We start from the raw sequence: 22,894 nt of genomic DNA, 5'->3' as shown, positions 1-22,894 counted from the left end.
CGGGGTAGTCGTTTGTTACGACCTAAATCCTCACATCTTCAAAGTTATTTGTGTTGATTGCTTCACACAAATGTAAATCCTAATAAATAAAAAAAAATTGCAGGATGAAACATGTAAATGATTTCTCCTAAATTGAAGCAAACCCGTAAAAATTCTGATGATTTCCCTATCATCATCTACCTTAGGAATATAACCATTTATGTGTAGAGTGCCCAAAGAAATCAAATTCTTCTTCAGATCTGGAATATCTCTAACATCACATAACGTTGTAACTGTGTCATCAAATATTTTAATTCTGACTTCTCCAATACCAATAATATTATAGCATATATCATCACCTAAATAAACCGAGTCAGAATTAGTTGATATGTATGAAGTAAACAACTCTCTGTTAGGTGTTATGTGATAAGAGCATCCTGAATCAAGAATCCATGCATCCGTGAACTGAGTTGATGAAACTGAGAGCATATCTTCATCACTGCAATCTAAATTGTCACTCTGCACCACATTTACAGACTTCGATGATCCATCACATTTCTCCCCAGTTTGCTTCTTGAGCTTTGGACAATCTCTTTTCATATGATCTGGCCCCTTGCATTTGTAACAATGAATTGTCTTTTTGCATTTGGACTTAGATCTAGAATTTCGTCTTCTAGAACCCTCATTCTCTTACTTTCTTCCACGATCCTACTTACCCTTAACATATAAATTGTCGTCATGAGAGTTTTCTCTTGCATTCTGCTTCCGTTGGTTGTGAGCCAACGATGCTGCAGTAATCTCATCAACTTTGATAATTTTTTCCCCATATGTAAGAGTAATCACCAGGTGTTCATAGGAAGAAGGCAGTGAATACAACAAAATCATTGCTCTGTCTTCATCCTCAATACTCACATCAAGTCGTAACAAATATGTGATTATTTGATTGAAGTCATTAAACAATTAACATGCTGTGCTAGATCAAAACCTTCTTGCATCTTCAATCCATACAGCTTTTGCTTCAGATATAATTTAATCATCAGAGATTTAGCCATAAACTGAGTTTCCAATTTTTTTCATACCTCCCCTGAAGATTTTAGATTCATTACGTGATACATAACTTTATCTGTCAGACATAGGCGTATAGTAGCTGTAGCTCGTTGTTGCAATTTTTCTCAATCTTCATCCTCCATGACATCTGGTTTTGCTGCTCGCAAAGCTTTCAAGATTCTTTCCTGAGCCAACAGATCTTTTACTCTTGTTTGTCACAATCTGAAATTACCAGTTCCATCGAACTTCATCACCTCGAATTTTGCACCAGAAATTGTCATTTGAAATTGATCCTACAATAAAAACTTCTGCAAATTCCTTTGCAAATCCTTGCTCAGAATCTTTTCAAAAAATAAAAGGAATGATGGAAAAATTTCCTTAATTAAGTTATCTTAATTTTCTAGAAAAACAATAGATTTTTTTTTAAGAATTGAAATATTTAATTAAATTTCCTTTAATTAAACATTTCATTTAATTAATTAAATTTCAAAAATTTCCTTTAATTAATTGAAATTCAAAAGTTCCTTCCGGACAAGTCGAGAAATCAGATCGCGATCCCTTCTGCGGTAAAAGAAAATTCCCGTATCCCTGCAGCTCCCGCGAACAGCTTCGCGATTCCGTCTCTCGCCTTCTGTGATTCCGAGAGTAGTCTAGTCTGAACGCCTTGCACTCCTAACCGTCGAGCAGATGGTGGCACCCGAGAAACCCCACAGCTCCTTTACAGCATGTTGCGATTCGCCTGTTCCACTGCAAAGTACCGAGTCGCTACAAACTGCCGCAAACAACAAACTGTCTCCTCCTTCCAAAATCTTCTTTGTTTCTGGGCCGTAAAAATTTTTCTTACTTGCCCTAGAACCTCTCTCTAATACCACTTATTGAGAAATTAGGGCAAAAAAAAATAGAAATCGACACAAATCCAGAAGAACACAAATATATTTAACTAGGTTCGGCAAAGATGCCTACGTCATCGGGAGCAGAGTGACGGCTTCCTTTCTATATTCAGAAAAGAGTACAGAATACAGAACATGAGATAACACCTAGGGTTACTTACATATAAGTCTATTTATAACCCTAGATATAACAGTAAAGGAAACCTTGGGTACAATATGTATTACCAAATTACTCATGTACCGCACCCTCAACCCACATAAGGAAACTCCCCTGATTTGGACAGAATCTTCCGCTCTGCTCCGCTCCAACATTTGTCCCTTTATGGTATATGAGTCATATCTAACAGTTTTACGATCTTCTTTGCTTGTTTGTATTCTTGAATTAGCTTTGTATTTTCTTGGAATGTGTTTTTGTCTAAGAATCCAATGGATCACTTAGGCTCTCTAAGACCTAAATTATAAAAATTTTCTACAAAATCCTAATAAAATTTCAATGTTAATTGAAATTTAAGATTAAAAGATTCAGAACTTTTAAAACCTGTTTTTATTTTCCTGTAAGGTCTTCGAGCCTGTTTTAAAATATGTTACATGTATGATCATATCCCAGGTCATATTAATAGAGCCTATATCTTAAGACTTGAATAGATAACTACATCCTTTTGCATGTCCCAAGGAGAAATCCCTGTGTTTCTCCAATCTGACTGGCTCAGCATAGATTTCTACTTAGGTGGTTGTCTAGTGCGCTCAGGGTGTCAGTGGCTTCTCCAACCCAGATGGAGAATAAGTCCTACTGTTAGGAGTGTTTCCAGCTTTGTAGCTAAACCTCCCCTTCTCTTCATTTCCAGCGACATCTTTCTTTTCGGTGGGTATAAGTCTCACCACTCGGAGCTCCACCTAAAAGTCATAGGATAATTTTGTTTCTTTGAACTTAAGGCTACTGAGGTCACTGTGGACGACACAATTCACGGATTGTTGACCGAGGATCTCTGAGCGTGTTGGGTCGACTACCTTCGTGACCAGATAAACTTAACGTCCTAGTGGCTTGGGATGACGGATCTGTGATGCCGCAATTTGGCTACCTCTACCTGTTAGGGATTACTCCTCTCTTTCTTTGACTACTCTCTTTGAGCCCTGTTGCCCCATTTTGACGCTTCATTGATGTCATGGCGTTGGCCCTAATTGTGAATAGGCCACCGCCCATTTGGGATATTGTGATCCGCCCTCTGCCCTTATGGCTTGGTTTGGCCTTAGAAGCATAGTGTGGACCCTATGCAATGACTAAGTTATTTCATAGGCCCCGATCAACCGATAAGTCGCCATTTGTATGGGATCGTGAGAGACTCACTCTCTGTTTATACGGATCAACGTGAGCTTTGATGACATTGGGATGTTCCTGTAAGATAACTGTTATTTGTTCCCCTTTACAATTCGTTATACAAGTGTAAGCAGATTCATTTAATCGAGAGTTTTCATGGTCACCCACCAAGATGTAATTAACCAAAGGGATACGTCTCTTTGGAAGTTAATTTTGACCCCAGAACAAGCAAACAAACTTGAATATCTAGTTGTGGGATTCTTTCGCAGGTCTTCTTCGTGGATATGTTCTAATGCATTTTTAATCAGATCTCGTTTTGAGCATACGCTCTTGGGCTATCATGCAAAGTTTTATTTACGAAAGTTCTCTACGTGTTTTTTTCTCGTTTGTTTTCATTGTTGTATATCCCGTCTTTTCCTATTCATCTCTTCTCTAGATCATTCATATGATCCGGAAGAGAGATTTACTCAAAAAGAAAACTATACGACGATATACAAATTGTAACTCCTTAAAAAATAAAAGAGAAAAAATAACGAAACAAATTAGTCAAGTGCACTTTAATTGGGTATGACTCAGATGAATTTAGGTATAAATTATGTAATTATCAAAATAAAAACTTCATTAGGAACCGGGATGTTACTTTCAATAAAATGAAAATAAGAGCAGTATTTGGGATTTCTTAACTCCCTAGTTTTTTCATATAAAAACTTTGCTGACATATGCTCAAGCAAAATTAAGACAAAAAATGCTCATTTTTCCACCATGAACTTTTAACACGACAATGTTTAAAAAAAATCAGCTACTCTGATTGGGATTTATCAAGTGATTAGAGTTCCAAATAAGTGTCTGATACTTGAAATTCTCCCGCAAAAGAGATTCCACATATAAATTAACTTATAGGCATTTTACCTTAAATGCATGGATACATGAAAGTATTATTGAGAGAGCAATGATAACCGCATTTATGCTGAATTTCACCTCTAACATAAAACAGAATTATTCTCATATTTGGTGCTATTAAATGATGCACCCAAAAAAACACAAAATAAAAACAAACTCAAAGAACAATATCGCAGAAGCTCAAGCTTTCTTTCAGATTTAAAATGACTAAAAAAGAGTGTAATGGACAGAAGGCTGAGCAAAACAGTTGGAAACTATCATTATAAACTTTACTTATCACAACATAAGCACATAATAGAAGTAAATTTCATTCAAAAGGAATATATATTTCAATTATTTATTTAGATAATTCCAAAGTTCAAAACTCTTCCACCAAAATATAACTTTTGATCGCAGATAAGAAGAACTAAACGCCATTAAACAAGGCATAGAATACTCACCTCATCCAACATAGCCAAGAGTTTTGTCATTTTGTTCTGAATCTCCTGCTTCTCTGAAGGCAATAACTCACTGAGAGAATTAGCACCATGTTCTTGATGCTCAGAAGCATTCCCATCAATCCCTGAAGCTCCATTGTTGTCCTTGCAAACAACCATAACTGAACTGTTAACAGTCTTTGTACTGTCAGCTTTCTGCTTTAAGGCCTTCTGAAGACTAACAATTTCATCCAGTAACTGCTGCGCAGCTTTAATGTACTTCGAGTTAAGAATTGTGCTTCTGAAGTTCTCATTTCCATAAATTTCAACGTCTCTTGGATCTGACAGATCCGAGTTCAACACAGAGACAGCTGAAACTGCACGCTGATACTTAAAAGGAGCTGGAATCTGCACGCCTAAACTAAGAGACAATCCTTGAACCTGCCCACTCGACAGAGACTGCTGAAAAGAGAAATTTTGTTCATTCAAAACGCACAATTGTGCTTGAAGATCAATCTGGGGATCATCCGAATCACGAACAAGTTCATCGCCGCCATGAACTTGCATGAATGGCCTCCCATCCCTCCAAGAACTGCAAGAATTTTCACCAAGTTGAGAAGAAGCTGAATCATAAACAGTGATGCAGTTTGGTTGTGGATCTCTGTTCCCAGTAAATGGTTTGGAATATGAGCTGAGCAAGGAGGAGTTAAGATAGACCATGTTGCCAGAAACTGCTGGTTCAGACTTTTCTGCTGGATAAGTAGACATCTTCTTCCTTAATGAGTGGATTCAGGGACAGAAAAGATTGGATGTTGTGGCAATAATCAGCATGAGCAGTTATATGGATTAACCAGTTTGGATGGTTTAATGAGGAACTTGATTCAGAAAGTAAGTGCTGCAACAAGTAGGACAAAGAAAAGAATTCAGTGCTGGCAATAGAAAAAAGGAGGAATTGCCTACATACCACTCAATTCCTATGTACTTGTGTATCTAACACCTAAACTTCAATTCTTAGAAACATACCGCCTTGGCTATATATGAAAATATGTATTTCACCTTCTAAAAGTTAAAATGGCGGTATTCTTTATGCGGTGTTAAAAATTTGAGCGGTATAAATCTAAAAAGCAAAGTTTAGCGGTTAGATATGTAAATACATAAGAATTGTATGGAATGTATGTAAATGCCCAAAGATAAAATTCAGTGAAAGTTGTCATTTTTGTTAAGAAAATAAAATGATACTATTTGTGATTTTACAAAGAATAAGCTTAGCCTTTAGGAGTTGCTTGGTTGCAAAAACTAATTAAGAAGGATTTATAAGATTTATACCACTTCTTGTCATTGTGCCTCTTCTCCTTCATCATTTAAATTATAAATATTGAAAATATCTATTAAATAATTAATATGCTCGAGTCAAATTTAATATCTATCAAGCCAAACAATTTTCAAAATTTAAGCCTTCATTTCAACCAAAGGTTATTCTTTTTTAGCATGCCACACAAGTTTTAAGTATTTACATGTGTAAGTATGAAACCCCATCGAATGTTTGATATTTACATTCATAAAAACTTAGTGTTATAAAAGTATGCATGAACTAGTATTTTTACCATTAGAAAGCCAACAAACAATAGTGATATTTTTGATGTGATGTTAAAGATTTGAGTGTTATGAAAGTTTGGGTGTTAGATGTATAAATATAAAAAAATTATGTGGTAAGTATGTAAAAGACCAATAAAATGAACAGCAAAAATGCAGAAGAAGTTACAATCTCATTGCAATGAAGAAGGCAATGAAGAAGGGTACAGAATTTCAATCATCATACACATAGCCAGAATGTTATCATAAGTTTTCCAAGAACAGTTTTACTATTCATTTTTAACAGATTTTTCTAAACTATGCCTTCAAGCATCGCCAAATATAATTTTAGTAAGAAAGAAGCAGCTTAAAACAACACCATGGATGTGCGAAGCAAGCTCTAACAGGCAATGAAATTAACCAGAAAACTAACAATTCAGCAGAGAAAAACCCCTGATTTTGCGAAGTTCAGGATCGAGCTGCCAAGAATGATGATGAGCTTAGCAAAATACCTAAATTTTGGAACAAATTATCAAAAGCCACAAAAAGGGATATTGCTGCAATCAAAGAGCCTGAAATAACATCTAAAATTTTACCTTCCAGATCACTGTATAGAGCCAAAATACACAAAGAAACCAAAACAACCAGAAGAGATATAACAAAAATAAACAAGAGTGGAAGAAAACCATTTTTATGTCCCTATTCAGAGAGCTAGAGAGAGAGAGAGAGAGAGTGAGACGTGAAGGGGACGATGTGCACCTTGTGGGGAGCAGGAAAGCAGGAACCCTGCTTATCTGCTCACAGGGAACCTCCATGGCTTCATGTTCTAGATTCAATAAACAAAACGGGACCTTTCCATTGGTATTTCAAAAGGCCAAAACAATCAATTTTATTAACAACCCAAAATCCTCTTTTTTTTATATTCTTATGAGAGACTTTTCAGCTTTATTCAATTACCACCTTCTCTTTCTTTATGAAATAATCTCTCTCTCTCTCTCTCTCTCTCTCTCTCTCTCTCATCCAACGGTCGTGACCAAAACAACAATATATTCTGCACGTGAGAAATCTTCTCGGCTACAGAATAAAGTGGTGGAGCTTTTGATATTAAGCAGCTTTATTTTAATTCAAGCCTGAGTTGCTTCTGAAAAAGAGGTTGGTGCGGGTGCAGTTAAGATGGCCTATCTGTCAACAACCGGTTGGTAGACCTAAAACTTGTCTGAAACCTCTCTTTCTTCTAGTTCATTTTGTCTGATATCTTCTAATATCAACCATGGAGGCATGATTTACATAAACACCACAAAATTCCTATGTATTTAGTGAGGAAATGAGAAATGAAACAGGAAAAGAAGAATAGAGAATCGGGAAGAGTTTGCTACTGTTTTTCATTCATTTCTCAATTATGGAGCTTATCGAAATACACTAATACAGGTTTTATATGTATTGAAGTAGAGATAGTTCTGCATATACATCATTACCTGGTTTTCATACGCAGGTGTTAGTTACCAAATCAATATTATTGTACGCTAGGAGTGGCTGGATACATTGGTGGTCTTGTTGCTGTTGCACAAGGTTTGCCTAAAAAAAGTGGCAGAAAATAGGTTCTGAATATTACCCTCTTGCAAGCCCAAAGACTTGAAGCCTGGATTTGAATAGATTGAATCGCTGTTTAGGCAAAGACTTTGTGAAGATATCCGTGTTGATCATGGGTGTGAATGTACTGTAATTGGAGATGACCAGCATAGATGTGTTCACAAAGAAATGTGGTAGTCAAGTTTAATGAGTTTTGTTCATGGGCGGAAGACCGGATTATTGGTATGATAGCCATCTCGGAGATGTTGTCACAAAATAAGGTGGTGGGATGTAGTTTTTTGACACCCAATTCAGCAAGCGGTAGAGCCCTATATTCTGTTTCGAAAGATGAGCACGTCATTGTAGTTTGATTCTTCATTTTCCATGAGATGGGTGTGTCGCACATGAATGTGCAGAAGCCGATGATAGATTTTCGATCGGTTGAGTTTCCAGCTCAGTCGGCATCGAAGTAGGTTTGGAGATTGAGAGGAGCATGGGATATGTGAAGGCCAAATTCGAACATGCCTCTTAGATATCGTAGCAACCATTTGAGAAGTTGGTTGTGATACGCCAAAGAGTTATGTATATGTTGACAAAGTTGATTCACAGCAAGGGTAATGTCTGGTTTAGCTATTGTCAAATATTGGAGAGCTCTGGTACTTTGTCTATAATCTATGGGGTTTACATGGGGCTTGTTTGTGTAAAAGAATCCACTATAGGAATTTTGGTTTTTTCCAACTGCTACAATGCGTTAGTTATGATAAGAAAAAATGTCGTTTCTAATATTTTCGATGGATTTAAGTTCGTAGTTAAAACGCTTGTCGATAATTTCAAAACCAACTGATATTCTGAAGATGTAAATTTACAGAAGATTATTCGACAATTTAATGTCGTAACTTTTCTGGAGAAAAATAGAGTCGTCGGTAATCGTCGGTTCATATAACTGATCGTTCTTCCGTTAATAAGAACAGTGACATACACGTCAGAAAAATGTCACATTCGTAGTTTTTTTAAAACGGGAAAAGCTGTCGGTTAAACGTCATTTTTTATAACCAACGGATCAACTGTTAAAAAAGTGTCGCACTAGTTAGTTTTTTGACACAAGTTAAAACTATTGATTTAGCATCATTTAAGTGTTGTTCTTTTATAACTGACGGGTTAATTGTCGGAAAAACGTCGCTTCTGTCGTTTTTGTGTGACGCACATTAAGCCGTTGATTAGGTGGTTAGGCGTCGATAACAATGTCTGTCGGCTAGTCGTAAGTATTGCCTGCGAATAAGTTTGAAACCGTCGCAAAACCGAAGGTAAGCTGTGGGAAACCAGTAGCAGAAAGGAAAATAAATAAATAAATTATTACTTTCATATTTTCATTAACACACCGACTATCACAATATTGAATGCAAAATTACAAGCATTTATCGAAATAATATAGCTATCAAACAGTAATTTATTCAATCAAATAATGAAATAAATAAAATGCATTTATTCTAAAATATGTACATTACTGTTCACAGAAAAAAATATATGTCCAAATGTACAAACATAAAAAAAGAAAAAACCCCTCATAATCATCCTCCTCTATCTCGTTAACGTCATCCTTATCATCGTCTGCCGCTTCCTCCTCTTCCAATGTTGTCATTGTCTCGTCACGCTCCCTCATTTGCCGCTGGAAGAAATCCAACCCAGCTTTCAGCTTGGCCTCCATATTAGCCTCCATCTACGACCTCATCTACGAGAAGCTGGCCTCCATCTCGGCAGAGAATGCCGCAACAAGTCTGGAGAACTCCTCATCTTTTGCGGTAGAGGTAGAAGTTGCAGATGCACTGGTGGAGGGGTGAGCGTTGTGGGCAACCCTCTGCGACTCGAGCTCGTAAACTCGACCATTCTTCTTCCTCCACCAACCTCCCTCCATAGTTCGTAATCGGACGGATCATGCTCGTGGATTGTAATACCTCCTGACGTCTGCGATTTGCTTTACTTTAGCTGATGCAATCTCTCCTACAAACAAAGAAAGTTACATTCAATTAGAGCTAACATGTATTAATATCAAATTAGTTCAACTCATCAATTTTCTGGGATCTGTCATCATTCCAGGACTGGTCAAACCGTGACTTACGGGTGTGACCATGTACGTCGGTGGAGGGCCCTCAACCGTCCTCATAGAGGCCATAAAACAAAATTGTTAGAATACATGTTCGAACTACATAAAACTTTATAAAATAAATGAAATCTTACATGCTTCCGCTTGTATTACGTATGTGGAAGCGCCCCACTAGTGTGCTTGGAGGGCCCCGTGCATCCACAGTCTGACCGCCTGTTCTATTTTATTTGCTCCATTTTCTTCTGGTTACCTAGAGAATCTCAGGCCCTAAGCAGCATGCCAATTCCAAAGAATATTATTCCTTTTTTAGAAACTTCTATTTTTTTTCATGTTATAGAAGCTTTTCTTTTCTTTCTTTTTTCGAAAACTCAACTTTCCCATAACAATTTGGAAATCTCCTTTTCCTGAACTTTGTAGTAATTTGCCGTAGTTTTCCTTTTATTGTTTTGAAATCTTTTCCTTCCTAAATTTTTCTTAAGCTTTCCTTCCATGAAATGTTATCCAAAGCTCATTTTTTTTGTGAATATCCGAACTTAGGACTGATTGTCTAGTTGAAAATTTTGAAAAACTACGCGAGACTTGTTCTCTTTGGAAGGGAAGAGCTACGTAGGTAACCTTCTTGGTACTGCTAATATGAAATTTAGATCTCGTTTGGTCATATCTCTCTTATCTTGAAGTAAGAGATAAGGTGGAGATTGTTGTATTTTATGATTTTTTTTTTAAATAGGGGCAATTTTGCTTTTTGGCTTTATGTACTTGTATGTTACGTTCCTTTTCTATAAAAGGGACTTACGACTTATGAGAGAATTGCGGTGAGAAGTGTGAGTTGTAACATCTAGCATTTCTTCTTTCTCTCATATGGTGCTAGTGAAATCTCTCATCTCGTGAACGCAGGCTGATCAACTTAATGTTGAACCACGTAAATCTTTCGTGTTTGATTGTTGTTGTTTGAATTTCATCATTTCAGCATTAATTTTGCACTAAGTCCACGAGAGTGAGATTTTACGGGCACCAAATGGGACATAGAAAAAGGCTATGGGTTACAACTCACGCTTCTCACCATTCACCCATGAATTTCTCATAAGTCCTAGATTCATTTTTATAGAAGAATAATGACATACAAGAAAATAAAATAAAAGACCAAATTACCCCGAATTGCAATAAAGGCCATAAATAAAACTTACTTAACATACCCTCAATTATTATGTATTTCTATATTTAACACCTAAACTTTAATTTTTACAAATGCCGACTTACCATGTATGAAAATGGCGCACTTCACTTTTAAAAGTTAAAAAAGTAATATTTTTGATATGATATGAAAGATATTAGTATAAATGTAAAAACTAAAATTTAGGTGCTAGATATGTAAACACATAGGAAATGGGTGGTATATATGTAAATGCAACAAAAATAAAATTTTAAAAAAATTCAATCTGTACACACATTCATATTCAGTCAAAAAAATAAATGTTGATGCACAAGTTGAATGTGGAATATATTTAAGCTGCCCAACTCTTAGATTACCTTGCTGGTTGCATGAATTTGAATTTGTACCCACCATTGATAAAGCCTCGAATCACCCAAATTCAACTTAAATCAGTGAAAATAACTCAAATGTCCACTCCCCTCCAGCACCAAGTCATCTACGATGACCCAAGAGGGACCCTTGGGTTGACCAGTAGGTGTGATTTTCTAGTTAGAAAAGTCTAAATAAACAAATCAGTTAGAACTCTTAAAAGAAGCTCGAGTTTAAGCTCAAATTCAATTAATTAATTAAACTCGGCCTCAAGCTTAGGGGGTGTAAGTTAGTCAAACAGACTCGTGAGTCTGCACGGGCTCAACTCAATAGTTGGCTCGTGAACTAAGCTAAATGAGCTTGCAAGCCAAGCCCAAGTCAGCCCTGACCCGACTCTCTGACTTGTGAGACAGCTGTTTTAAAAATAATTAATAAAAAATATATACTTAAAAAATAGTAAAATTAAGAAAATAATTATTAAAAAATATATAAATTAATATTTTACATTTTATGTCAAATGATTCATTAGTTATCTTCTAAATGCTCATTCTATTTATCATTTAATTATTACATTAACTTAAATTAACTTTTTCATGCTAAACATTTCTGTGAGCTTGAACTCGTAAAATTAAGCTCGAACTTGAGCTTAAGTAATCAAGCTCAAACTCAACTCGGCTCGTTTACACCCTTACTCGAGCTCAACTGAACGCATTTATATCTCTAAACCCAGACCAAGATATCCAGCCTTTCTACAACCAGATGACAAATGTTAAGATTTAATAATTACTTTAATTTTAAATTTAAATAAAACAAAAAAATAAAAATCTATAAACACATTTTCATCCCAGTCAAATTGATTAAATCTTCACATGAAGCTAAACCAATTTATAAAAGTGAATCAAAGTTGAGCCAGATTGAACTAAGCCTAACTCTGCCACAGCCATATAATCATATCAGCTGAGACCCCATTCCTGACAGAAACAAGAATGTAATCATATTATCTCAATAAACCTCAACATGCCATTGCTTCTTCTTCTTCAGAACACCAAGCTTTTCTTCCCAACTCTCTCCCCTCTGCTCTGCAACTCTCCTCAATGTCTCCTGTATGCCAGGCATCATGCCCTTCAACCCACAGAAGTATATGTGAGCGCCTCCATCTAAAAGCCTGAACACTTCATCGCTGTACTCCTCAATCCTATCCTGCACATACATCTTCCCTCCATTCCTGTTCTTCTGCTCCCTGCTCAGAGCTCTAACATACCTGAAAATTTTCCCACCAAAGATCCTGAAACATGGAGGAAAATTGGCCAAACAATGCAGAAAGAGTGACAAATGAGCACCTGAAGTTGTTGGGGTAATCCCGAAGGTAGTTGCCGAATTCCTCATCATAAAGAAGGCTGTCGGAATTTGCGACGCCGAGAAAGAGCCAGGCAAGGCCACGGAATTGAAAGCTGGGCACCGATTCCATAAACATTCGCCGAAGGTAGCCGCGGTAAGGAGCGACTCCAGTTCCAGTAGCTATCATGATATGAGCAGCAGTTGGGTCATCTTCAGGTAATAGCATTACTTTGCCAGAGGGACCTGCAGTATCATTAATTCATTGAAATAAGTACATACCTTGCACAAAATTCTTATGTATTTACATATTTCACAACTAAAATTATTGAGCCATAAATAAACAATATGCTTATAAGAATTTCGAGCCATGAATGAACAATATGCTTATAATTTAAAAGTTTTCAGAACCTGTTTCTGGGATTAATTTATACCTGTGAGCTGAACCTTGTCGCCCGGTTTCGCATCACAAAGAAAATTACTGCAAACACCCTTCTTCGAAGGGTCTTCGTTTCCGGTTTCGGGATCATAGTAAACTGCACGGCGAACACATAAACTGGCTGTCTTGCCGTCAAATGAGTCCCCATACCTGGTCGATGCAATTGAGTACAACCGCACGTTGTGAGGAGATCCAGGCTTTTTTGGGTTCTCACCCTGCAAAATGTAAAACAATGCATAAAACATAATTAAGATGACTGATTGATAATGTTTTTGAGTGTTAAACAATGTTAGTTTGTTCATCAAGTTGTAATTTTCATCTTGAGCTGAAAAGAGAACAACAATATTGAAATATCTTGAAAACTAATGGAAATCAGTCATGACAGGTCAAACTACTTGTTTTAGAAAAGAGTGGTGGTGTTAATAAGAACATAATTTCTAGCCAATAAATTTAACTCATCCAGAACTCAATGAGAATGAATGGAACGGGATTCATAAAGCCAACCATAGAAGTTCGAGCTTAGGCAGAAGATAATGATAAAAGTTAGAATTCTAAAAGGCAAACATAGTTGAATTGCAAATATGGTAAAGAAGTTAACTTTCAAAATAAAAATAACACACAAGGACAACACAATGGATGATGTTGGGCATGCACATAAAAATGAAGATTACTTCATTCCCATCTTAATCTAATTTTATTTTGAATTATTATTGCACTTCTTGCAAGAGTTAAGTTAGTTGAAAGTGTTGGTAAGAAGTTTGAAAAGTAATTCAATTAAAAGAAGATACTTGCATTATGATTGAAGTTATTTATGATCCTTCCCTTTTATTTATGTGGTCGGCTGTTATAAAATGCATATTCAAATGTAATGATGACACAAGCAATATCCATGATGAAAATTAATGAAATTTCAGTTTCATTCTTGAATTTTCAATTTCAAACTTGATGGCTTGCATTATAAATTGTGAATGGAATGAAAAAGAAACTACTTGCTTTGCCACAAAGTTATGTTGTTCTTTTGGGAACCACCTGAGGTAAGCTTTTTAAAGCTCATCATATCTCGTCCTTCTCCTCTCTACACTATCTGAGCAAAATAAGGATGAGAGAAGGCGGCACGAATTCTTGTTCGCGAGGTTTGAAAGGAAAAAAAATAAAGTTATATATGTTCTATGATACCGAGAAAAAAAAAATTAAACAGGGAGGATTCACAAACCTACCACTCAATTCTTATGTATTTACATATCCAACACTAAAGCTTCAATTTTTACATATATGTTATCTTACCCATGCATGAAAAGGTGTACTTCACTTTTTAAAAGTCAAAATAACGTTAATATTAAGTGATATGAAAGGTTTTGGAATTATAAACGTAAAAGGCAGAGTTCAAGTGTTAGATATGCTAATACATATGAATGGGGTGGTATTTAGGTAAATGCCCCATTAAACAAACCAAAGTTCAGTGTGTTCCAACAAAACACCTTTCCTTATTCTCAGTTATTATTATATGAAAGAAACTATTATATCCAAATAATTGGAAATTGAAAGGCACTTACAGGAGGTATTACACCGTAGCTTTGTCCCTCCCAATATGGGACATTACCTCCATGATCAATCACAATATGGCACGTCTCACCGGGAGCTTTCGGTCCAACAATCCTCTCAACTGAACGAATCGTTGCCGTATAAGGCTCCTTGGTCTTGTAGAGATGGAGAGGCGGCTCCTTAGCATCGTCCAGCTCGAGCGGCCTAACTTCAACTTTCCTTATGTTGGCCTGTTGCACCGACATGCACAATACATTGCATCGGTATTTTGAATAGCCGATCCTGCTTTTAAGGTCCAAGGGCGTGAATGAAATCCATGGCTTATCATGGTCACCTATTTTATTTATGGACTGCATAAAAATCCGCAATAATGAAGTTAGAAATAACCAGAAAAGTTTAGAAAGGAGTGGGAAGGGGTGTGCATTATTTGTTAAAAACTGAAAAACCAAACCAAACAAGTTTGGTTGATTCAGTTCGGTTTCAAAAATGCATTTCAATTTCTAGTTTGGTTCTAAGTTTTATTTAACAAAACAAACTGAAAAACTGAAATTTAATTAAAACTTCTTATTCTATTTTAATTTCAAGTCGAACAAGTGAAAAAACCTAAATTTATATTAAATGCAACATTTGATTGAAATAGATACAAAATTCATGAAATTAAATCAATATTATATAAATAAGATATGTAATCTGTAATGTTTGTATACAAAAAATTTATAATAAAAAATTAAATTTCAGTTTATTCATAAGCGAGCCATTTAAACTTAATTAAATTTTGGTTCAATCGGTTTAATTTTATCAAAATTATGATTGATTTGGTTTTCTGGATTTTGGATTTCAGTTAGAAACAACATGAACAATTTGAAAACTAGTCCATCCAAACATACAAAATGCTCACCCTCAAGGTGCCTGGAGTGTCTTGCCATTAAGGGTGAGCATTTGGTTGGTTTGGATAGTCGGTTTTCAAATTGGCTACAACTGAAATACGAAATCTAAAAAATCAAACCAATCAAAATTTTGATAAAACCAGCTAACCAAATGAAAATTTAAAATTTAATTCTGTTCAAATGGTTTAGTTATGAGCAAACTAAAATTTAGTGGTTAGTTGGAGTTTGATTATGAACAAACATCAACAATTACATATCTTCTATATATAATATCAATTTAAATAGATGAATCCTCCATTTAATTTCAAAATTTCAATTTGTTCAGTTAACTGAAGATTAAAAACAAACCAATAACCGAAAACAGAATAATGATATTTGAAAATCCAACACCGAAATGCATTTTTGAAACCGACCGAATCATGTATTCTCTTCATGAATGACCAAAGTTGCTAAATTTTCAAAACAAACAATAAAAAAGTTCAAAGTGATGGGACGATTTGCAGTTTGATTATGAACAAACACCAACAATTACATATCTTCTATATATAATATCAATTTAAATAGATGAATCCTCCATTTAATTTCAAATTTTCAACTTGTTCAGTTGACTGAAGATTAAAAACAAACCAATAACCGAAAACAGAATAATGATATTTGAAAATCCAACACCGAAATGCATTTTTGAAACCGACCGAATCATGTATTCTCTTCACTAATTTTCAAAACAAACAATAAAAAAGTTCAACGTGATGGGACGATTTGCAGTTTCCAGATGTAGAAGTAGCACAGATCTGCTTAAATTATAGTTAACGCAACATGTCCACAAGAAATGCTCAACAGATACGAATGGGGAAGAAGAGCTCCAATAATGGGAAGAATTGCATTTTCCACATCTAAAGTTAGCCAATAACAGCTTAAAATCTAGTTAATGCTCATACAATGCTAACAAAAAAGATCGGGGAAGAAGAAATTCATAAACCTAACTACAAACAGTGTGCCATAAAACTAATGATAACTTCTAAATTGCATACGTTACCTTCGGTTGCTCTTGTGACAACAAAATCTCTCAAAAAATAAATAACAAACAGTTCCATATGCTCAAAGAAAAATAAGAAGAACAAGAAGAAGAAAGTCTAAGCAATCATAATGAACACAAACAGAACATCAAGATCGCCGCAAATTTCAAATCAAAAGAAAATCAATACCTTGAATCTCGACCTCAGCAGCGATCCATCAGCTTCTGACTGCACCAAAAGAGACGCCTGTAAAGAAAAAAGAAGAGACTTTTCCGATCACAAACATTCCGTAAACCTTGAATTCAATCGAGTGAGAAATCCTCGCGAAACAGAAAGGGAAATAAAGTACAGGAGAGACCTGAACTGCTGAAGAGTACGCCATGATCGCTGAGACTGCTTAGGGTTGAGCTTTGATAGTCTTTTAAAGGTGGGCGAGAGAACCGAAAGCTCGCGAGGGTTGGGAGTTAGGCTGAGGACTAATGAGAAGGGGCAAGATCCTTTCTTTGGCGGAAGGGCCTAAGAAATACAGTAACGGAGAGAAAGACGAGTGTGATTGTTCATTGCTGTAATTATTATTATTATTATTATTATTATTGTCATGAGAACTAAAGCTTAATTATAATTATAAATGAAAATTTATCATGTTTATGTAACTAGTAATATATTTAATGCGGCTCTAAATGGGCTCCTAGCTCATTATATTTGATTTTGAGTCATGTCGACTTTACATTGAATGGGGCTCGATTCGATTTAAAATTGAAACGAGTTGGCTCAAATTTAATTATTTAGAAATCATTTCAGCCCGGAATAAACATGATCTGGCTCAAAATTGAAACTAATTGGCTCAAATTGAGTTGTTTGGATTCTTTCTAGCTCAAAATTGGCTCGAAATGGGCTCTTGACTCCTTTCATTCAGTTTAACTTAACAATATATATACATGATTTTTATAAATTAAAAAAAAAAAACTATGATCCGATCTCGAGTCAGTTCGAACCATCAACGTATAACTGAAAATCGGCTTGAAAATATTTTAATAAAAAGTTTCGGCTCGCTTATTTTGATCCAATCTCAATTCGAGCCAAAATTTGAATCGATTTTCGAGCGATCAATAATTTTCGAGCTAAATTCACAGCCATATCAAAAAAAAAAAAAAAATACCAATTTACAATTTATTACAGTTAATGTTAAGGTTGAAGAGCTATAATAATCGACAGTAATTACATAAAAAAATTCACATGATTTGACGCAAATCTTTATTTATTTTAAATAAGATAATTTATAGAGTAAAATTCGAGATAATTCAATCATCAATTTAGAAAATTTATAATCAATTTGAACATCTCAACGAATACGAACACAATGACATCAAATGTGGTTTGATTAGAGTTTAAATAAACCCAAATCTAATACTTTAAATATAATTGAAAGCTTCAAATTATTAATTTGAAGGACAATGAACTCTAAATTTGACATGCTTAGAATATAATTGGGTGTTTCGACTAGAGAAATCAAAGTAAGTTGAATTGAATCATCGCTGATCACCATCCAACCATGATTTTTATAGCCCAATTGTTGTCATACCATTATTATCCCTAAGATGTTTCACATTACTGCTATCTTTAAGTTTTATTGCCTAACTATTATCAATTACAAGTAAGTATTCGTAATATTGCAATGCTATTGTATTCAATTAGAGATAGTGTATGAACTTTATAACTTCAATTATATAGTGGACTTCTTGATTGGGCTAAGCCTAATGGTATGTTTGTTCTATCTAAAGTTTTTTAAAAGTTCATATTTTCCAAATGTTAAAATAAAAGAATTAAAAATATGTATAAAGGATATTAGGATAAGTAAAATGCATCCAATGTATTTTCTTCGTGGTTTTTTTATATTTTATGTATAATATTTTATCAAAAAATAAGTTTTAAGAATCTTTTGAATTTAGAAGTGTATGACTGAAAAGTGTTCGCACGGATCTAGATGGGATTTGACTGTAGTTGAGATCAGTCGACCACCTCATTTCCTGATTCATCAGCCAACCATCAATTCGTCAACCCACATCAGTCCGTATGTTGACCGCTGCCAGTCGGCTAGATTAAGTCAATTTGCTAACCTCGGTTCGTCTACTACCACGGTTTGTCTGTCTACCTTAGTCCATTTGCCACTATTGTTCGTCTATCGACTTTAGTCCGTCTGCCGTGCTCGATACATCGACCGACCTTCAATCTGTTAGCCGACCTTCAGTCCATCGGTCGACTGCAGTCTGATTGACAACCTTCAATCTGTTTGGCGACCTCAGTTCATCTGCGGACTGCAATCCGTCGGCCAACCGCCTCGCTCGACAGACTCAGATATGCGAATAGGTGTCACCCCTATACAAAAGAGTGCCCATGACATGAAGAGGTGGCAACGAAAATAATTTCTAAGGGCAGCTTGTACTTATACATTTGCCCTTCTATAATCTATAAATATGAATACATTTTATTTAAAAGCATAATTCAGACCATTTTGGCCCTCCCCTCTCTTGTAACATATATTTTTAATATATAAAATGGGTCGAAGAGCCCGAGCAACACTCCCATTTTGTCCCACTAGATACAATTGCTGCGTCGCTCTTCCATCTTCACTCTTTTGCTTTCTCTCTCTCTCAGGGTTTCCTACTATGCTTTGGGCATATACCACAGGATAATTCTAGATCGAACAATAAAGATTAACAAAATGCCGTGCATTTATAGTTAACAAAAAGTATATAATACTTATTTTTGAAATTTTAGAAATTTAATGCATAAAGAGAGTGAACACAATATAATGAAAAAGAGAGGATAATTTTAGCATATAAATCGCATAAATTGGCCTAAATCATTCAATCTAAGACAAAGTTTGTGATTGATTAAAGAAAAATAGTACTAATGATAAAATTAAAAAAAAAAAAAAGATTAAGAAGATTAAGAAAATGATTATATTTGAAGATTATATGGTTAGGAAAAGAATTAAGAGATTGTTCGAGTACTTGAATGAAAGATTTTGGAGCTAGTGCATCATGAAGGGACACACAGAGTACACAAATATAAGTGAAAATAGAAGCAACCAATCAAGCACACAATTTTATTAATGGAGAAAATTTTGGCAACAAGCAAGAAGATGAATAAAAAAAACTCTCCCTTTAATTTTATCTCTGTCTTTCTATTTTATGCTCTAATTCAAAACTCTTCCTTGAGCTGAGACTCATTTAAGTCATTGTTCCTCAAACTGCCCGGGCTCATTCGCCCTGAAGATGGCGGGTACGACACCAACGATATGCACGATTTTAGCGGGAACTAGTTCATCGGGAACGGTTTTGACAACTGCATTTCCTTGCCTCTAAACATGAACTTTTGGTGCAACAAACTCTTTCGGCTCTCTTGCTCGGATTAATTCTTCAACCAAGCTTTGAAGGTGGCGACATTCCTCCGTATCATGTCCATGGTCACGATGATATGCACAATACTTGTTGGGATTTCGTAGGAAGCTCTCATCCTTCATTGGTGAAGGCCTATTAAAGAATTCTTTGTTCTAAATGACCTCTACAATTTTGATATGGATACTCTCAAAGGAGTGATTTATAATGTAGAGAATTAAGGCGCCTTTAATCTCCTTTTTTGCTTTTTTACAATAAGTCTTCGATTGAACTGCTCCAGTTGTTGTTGGAATTGAGGATATATATTGGAGAAATCTCGTCGGTTTTCTTGCTTGAATATATGTTTGGATTAATTCTTCAACCAAGCTTTGAAGGCGCCTTTATTTGGTTGAGATGTGATCATTGTCTAATTTCAGGAGCTCAGGTAAAGTTTTTAGATTTTACGAGCGAATCATATATCAAAATGAGCCCTCACGTAAACCTTATACGTGTGTCGCATGAGTGACGGATGGCTCGAGATTTTTTATGTCGAGCATATTATACTGGAATATGGTTATAAAGCTCGGTAGACATTCAAATGGAGCCTGCCAAATTCTTAACACAACTTGAGAGCTTTTCTTTGGCTTTTGAGCTTTGAAGAATTGAGCTATGAATATGTGCTTGAAATTTCAAAATAAAATAATAACACTTATTAGCAAGTTGTTGAACCAGTGCAGAACTGACTCCTTGAGTGTCGTGAGGAATAAATGACATTTAAGGGTCTCATTTACTCAGCAGACAAACTACTAATTTGAAAGAAGTTACATGATTGATAGAATTAGTTCTTCCTTCGTAAGAATTTATTGATGGGATTTTGAACCTCTTGGTGGTTTAAGAGAATGCATTCTCTAGTAATCTTCTAATTCTTCCCCACCTTCCTCTTTCGTCGTTTTCTATTGACTCCAGTGTCTTTTCTCTAAGAATGTACAACGCATTATCACTATTTTCATCTAGCTCTTCCAATGTTGGATCCAAGGCACTCCTTTCCCTAACTCGAGGCGACTCTTCTCTGAGTGGTTGGTCTCTCTATTGTTTTTGTCTTCACGCCGCCGAACCCCACGATCATGTACAATTTCTCGAATGGTTTTTTGAACGGCTTATGAGCATCTCTTGCTTTACTTCTTCCATCATCTTATTAATTTATTCTTCGAGTTCCTCCATTTGCTACGTAAATACTTCTCTAGCGCGATCCATCATTTTTCTTTGTTTCTCCTTCATATAGAAGTTCTCCTTGATAGATTTTGATAATGAGTTTCCTCATCGCCAAACCTTTTAGGACATTGACTCTTTTTGGAATGTGAGATCTCGTGTGATTCGTGAACTCATACAATCTGAGAGATATCAAAAGAACGAGTGAGAAGAAGCTGTGGGATTTTTATAGAGTTTTTGGAGAGTGTAGGATTGAGAGAGAGAGAGAGAGAGGGGATCCACATCCCCTTTCCTTCTTACTTATATATTCAAGAGCCTATGTATGCGTTCATGGGTTTAGAAAATAAACATAAAACTAGATTATAAACTATATAGGACGAAGTCTGAGCAGGCTCATAGTCAACATGGTTGTTGGTGTTGATTGTCATGTTGTTAGTAAATGACGGTTTGTATTTTAACATATGGGTATTCTCTTCCTTTCTTCCTCAGAGAGTTGATTGTCGAGTTCGGTGGTGTAGCTAGGTAGTTTTCAACGAGTTTGGTGTAGTCATGCAGTTGTCAGCAAGTTTGGTGTAGCCAATACAAATATGAACTAGGAGCTCACGCAATATAGGTTAGTTTGATTAGAAAAGTTCGCTTAAAGATCGAGGTTGGGTAGATCAGTTTTGAGGAACTCGTAAAAATGCTGACATAGTTTGAAAGTATTCGTAAAATCCTTCTAGGCGGAAAGAAGCTTTGCAGTTTATCGCATCCAAAAAGTACGACTAACGACTAAAATCAAGCTGAGTTGGTGGCAAACTATTGAATTTACAACTGATGTAGTAGATGATCTATTAAGCCCATGAAACCCATTTAATATTTAGGAATTTTGTTGCTTAACTCATTTTTCTTAATATAAAATGACGCACTAAAAAATTAAAGTTTAAAATGTCAGATGTGTAAATACATAAATATTATCTCATTCATGTTGGGCGAAATCTAGTGATTTGATTTTTATTTTTCATATTTTTGAGGTTAATTGTTTTTGATCTATCACCATAATATCTCAAATTTTTCAACAAGCAGCATAAAAAATTCAACTTAAATAAACTTATTGCAATTAAATACGTAGCACACATTTTTTATGTATTTATACATCTAACATCCAAACTTTTATTATTCAAAATAACATAAGAAAATTATTATTATTTTTAATTTTTTAAAATAAAATGAAAAATTTATATAAATACAACAAATCTATGTATTTACATACCTAAAATTTAAAACAAAAATATTATAAATGTTTTAAATATTACATATAAATCCATAAAAATTACGTACTCTGTATGTTAATTTCTTAAAAAATAATTACCATGCGGCCACTGGTAGGTAAACTTACTTGGAAGGTGACGCTACTGCGCGTCCTTTTAACCTCGACTCACCCACCGCTTTTTCCTGCTGCGATCCCCTGCTACCTTTTTCCGCTGAACCCCCTCCTTTTACGGAAAATACCAAAGCTAGGCACGCCCAAGGGCTTTCTTTGCCTATTTTTTATTACATTCCGCTCTCATCGGCCATCGCTCTGCTTGCGACCTTCGTGAAACTTACGCTGCGAACCTTCCCAAGAAAAACATTTGCAGCTGGCACCCATGCCGAGGGTCTTCATCTAAATTCTTCGTTTTAAGTTCTTTTTCTCGGTAAGGAGGTTTTTGAGAAAATGGAGAGGAGGCAAGGGTTCTTCTCTGCGCTACGAGAGCTTTCGCCGGCGAGATTTAGGTTAAAGAGCACGAGAATGCCGA

The 22,894-nt window shown here is 35.4% G+C and overlaps 2 protein-coding genes across 4 annotated transcripts in view; both read right to left on the bottom strand.

The window, feature by feature from the left end:
- The window catches only part of LOC110023410 (BEL1-like homeodomain protein 7), a 24,766-nt gene extending 17,736 nt beyond the window's left edge, over nt 1–7,030 (bottom strand). For 2 of the 3 annotated variants that reach the window (XM_020722816.1, XM_020722819.1), the window contains exons 1-2: nt 6,879–7,030; nt 4,572–5,442 (exon numbers count right to left, since the gene is read on the bottom strand). In XM_020722816.1, coding sequence (XP_020578475.1) covers nt 4,572–5,315 — 744 coding nt within the window. In that variant the 5' untranslated portion in view covers nt 5,316–5,442; nt 6,879–7,030. Of the gene's footprint in view, nt 1–4,571; nt 5,443–6,552; nt 6,632–6,715; nt 6,773–6,878 lie in introns of those variants that run through there. The other variant, XM_020722818.1, reaches the window with a different exon arrangement.
- A 5,110-nt stretch (nt 7,031–12,140) lies between these two features.
- Nucleotides 12,141–17,060, bottom strand: LOC110023539 (ferredoxin--NADP reductase, embryo isozyme, chloroplastic). Its single transcript, XM_020723012.1, has 6 exons — nt 16,886–17,060; nt 16,717–16,773; nt 14,636–14,974; nt 13,078–13,297; nt 12,649–12,889; nt 12,141–12,569 (listed from the first exon to the last, which is right to left on the bottom strand). Exons 1-6 carry the CDS (start codon nt 16,907–16,909, stop codon nt 12,311–12,313), a joined length of 1,140 nt encoding a protein of 379 aa, XP_020578671.1. The 5' UTR covers nt 16,910–17,060; the 3' UTR covers nt 12,141–12,310.
- Nucleotides 17,061–22,894: the final 5,834 nt, after the last annotated feature.

Source organism: Phalaenopsis equestris, unplaced genomic scaffold (genome assembly GCF_001263595.1).
Source record: "Phalaenopsis equestris unplaced genomic scaffold, ASM126359v1 Scaffold000224, whole genome shotgun sequence".
In the NCBI taxonomy this organism is placed as follows: domain Eukaryota; kingdom Viridiplantae; phylum Streptophyta; class Magnoliopsida; order Asparagales; family Orchidaceae; genus Phalaenopsis; species Phalaenopsis equestris.
The sequence above is the reverse complement of the archived record's forward strand: the minus strand, read 5'-3'. Positions and strand labels throughout refer to the sequence as shown.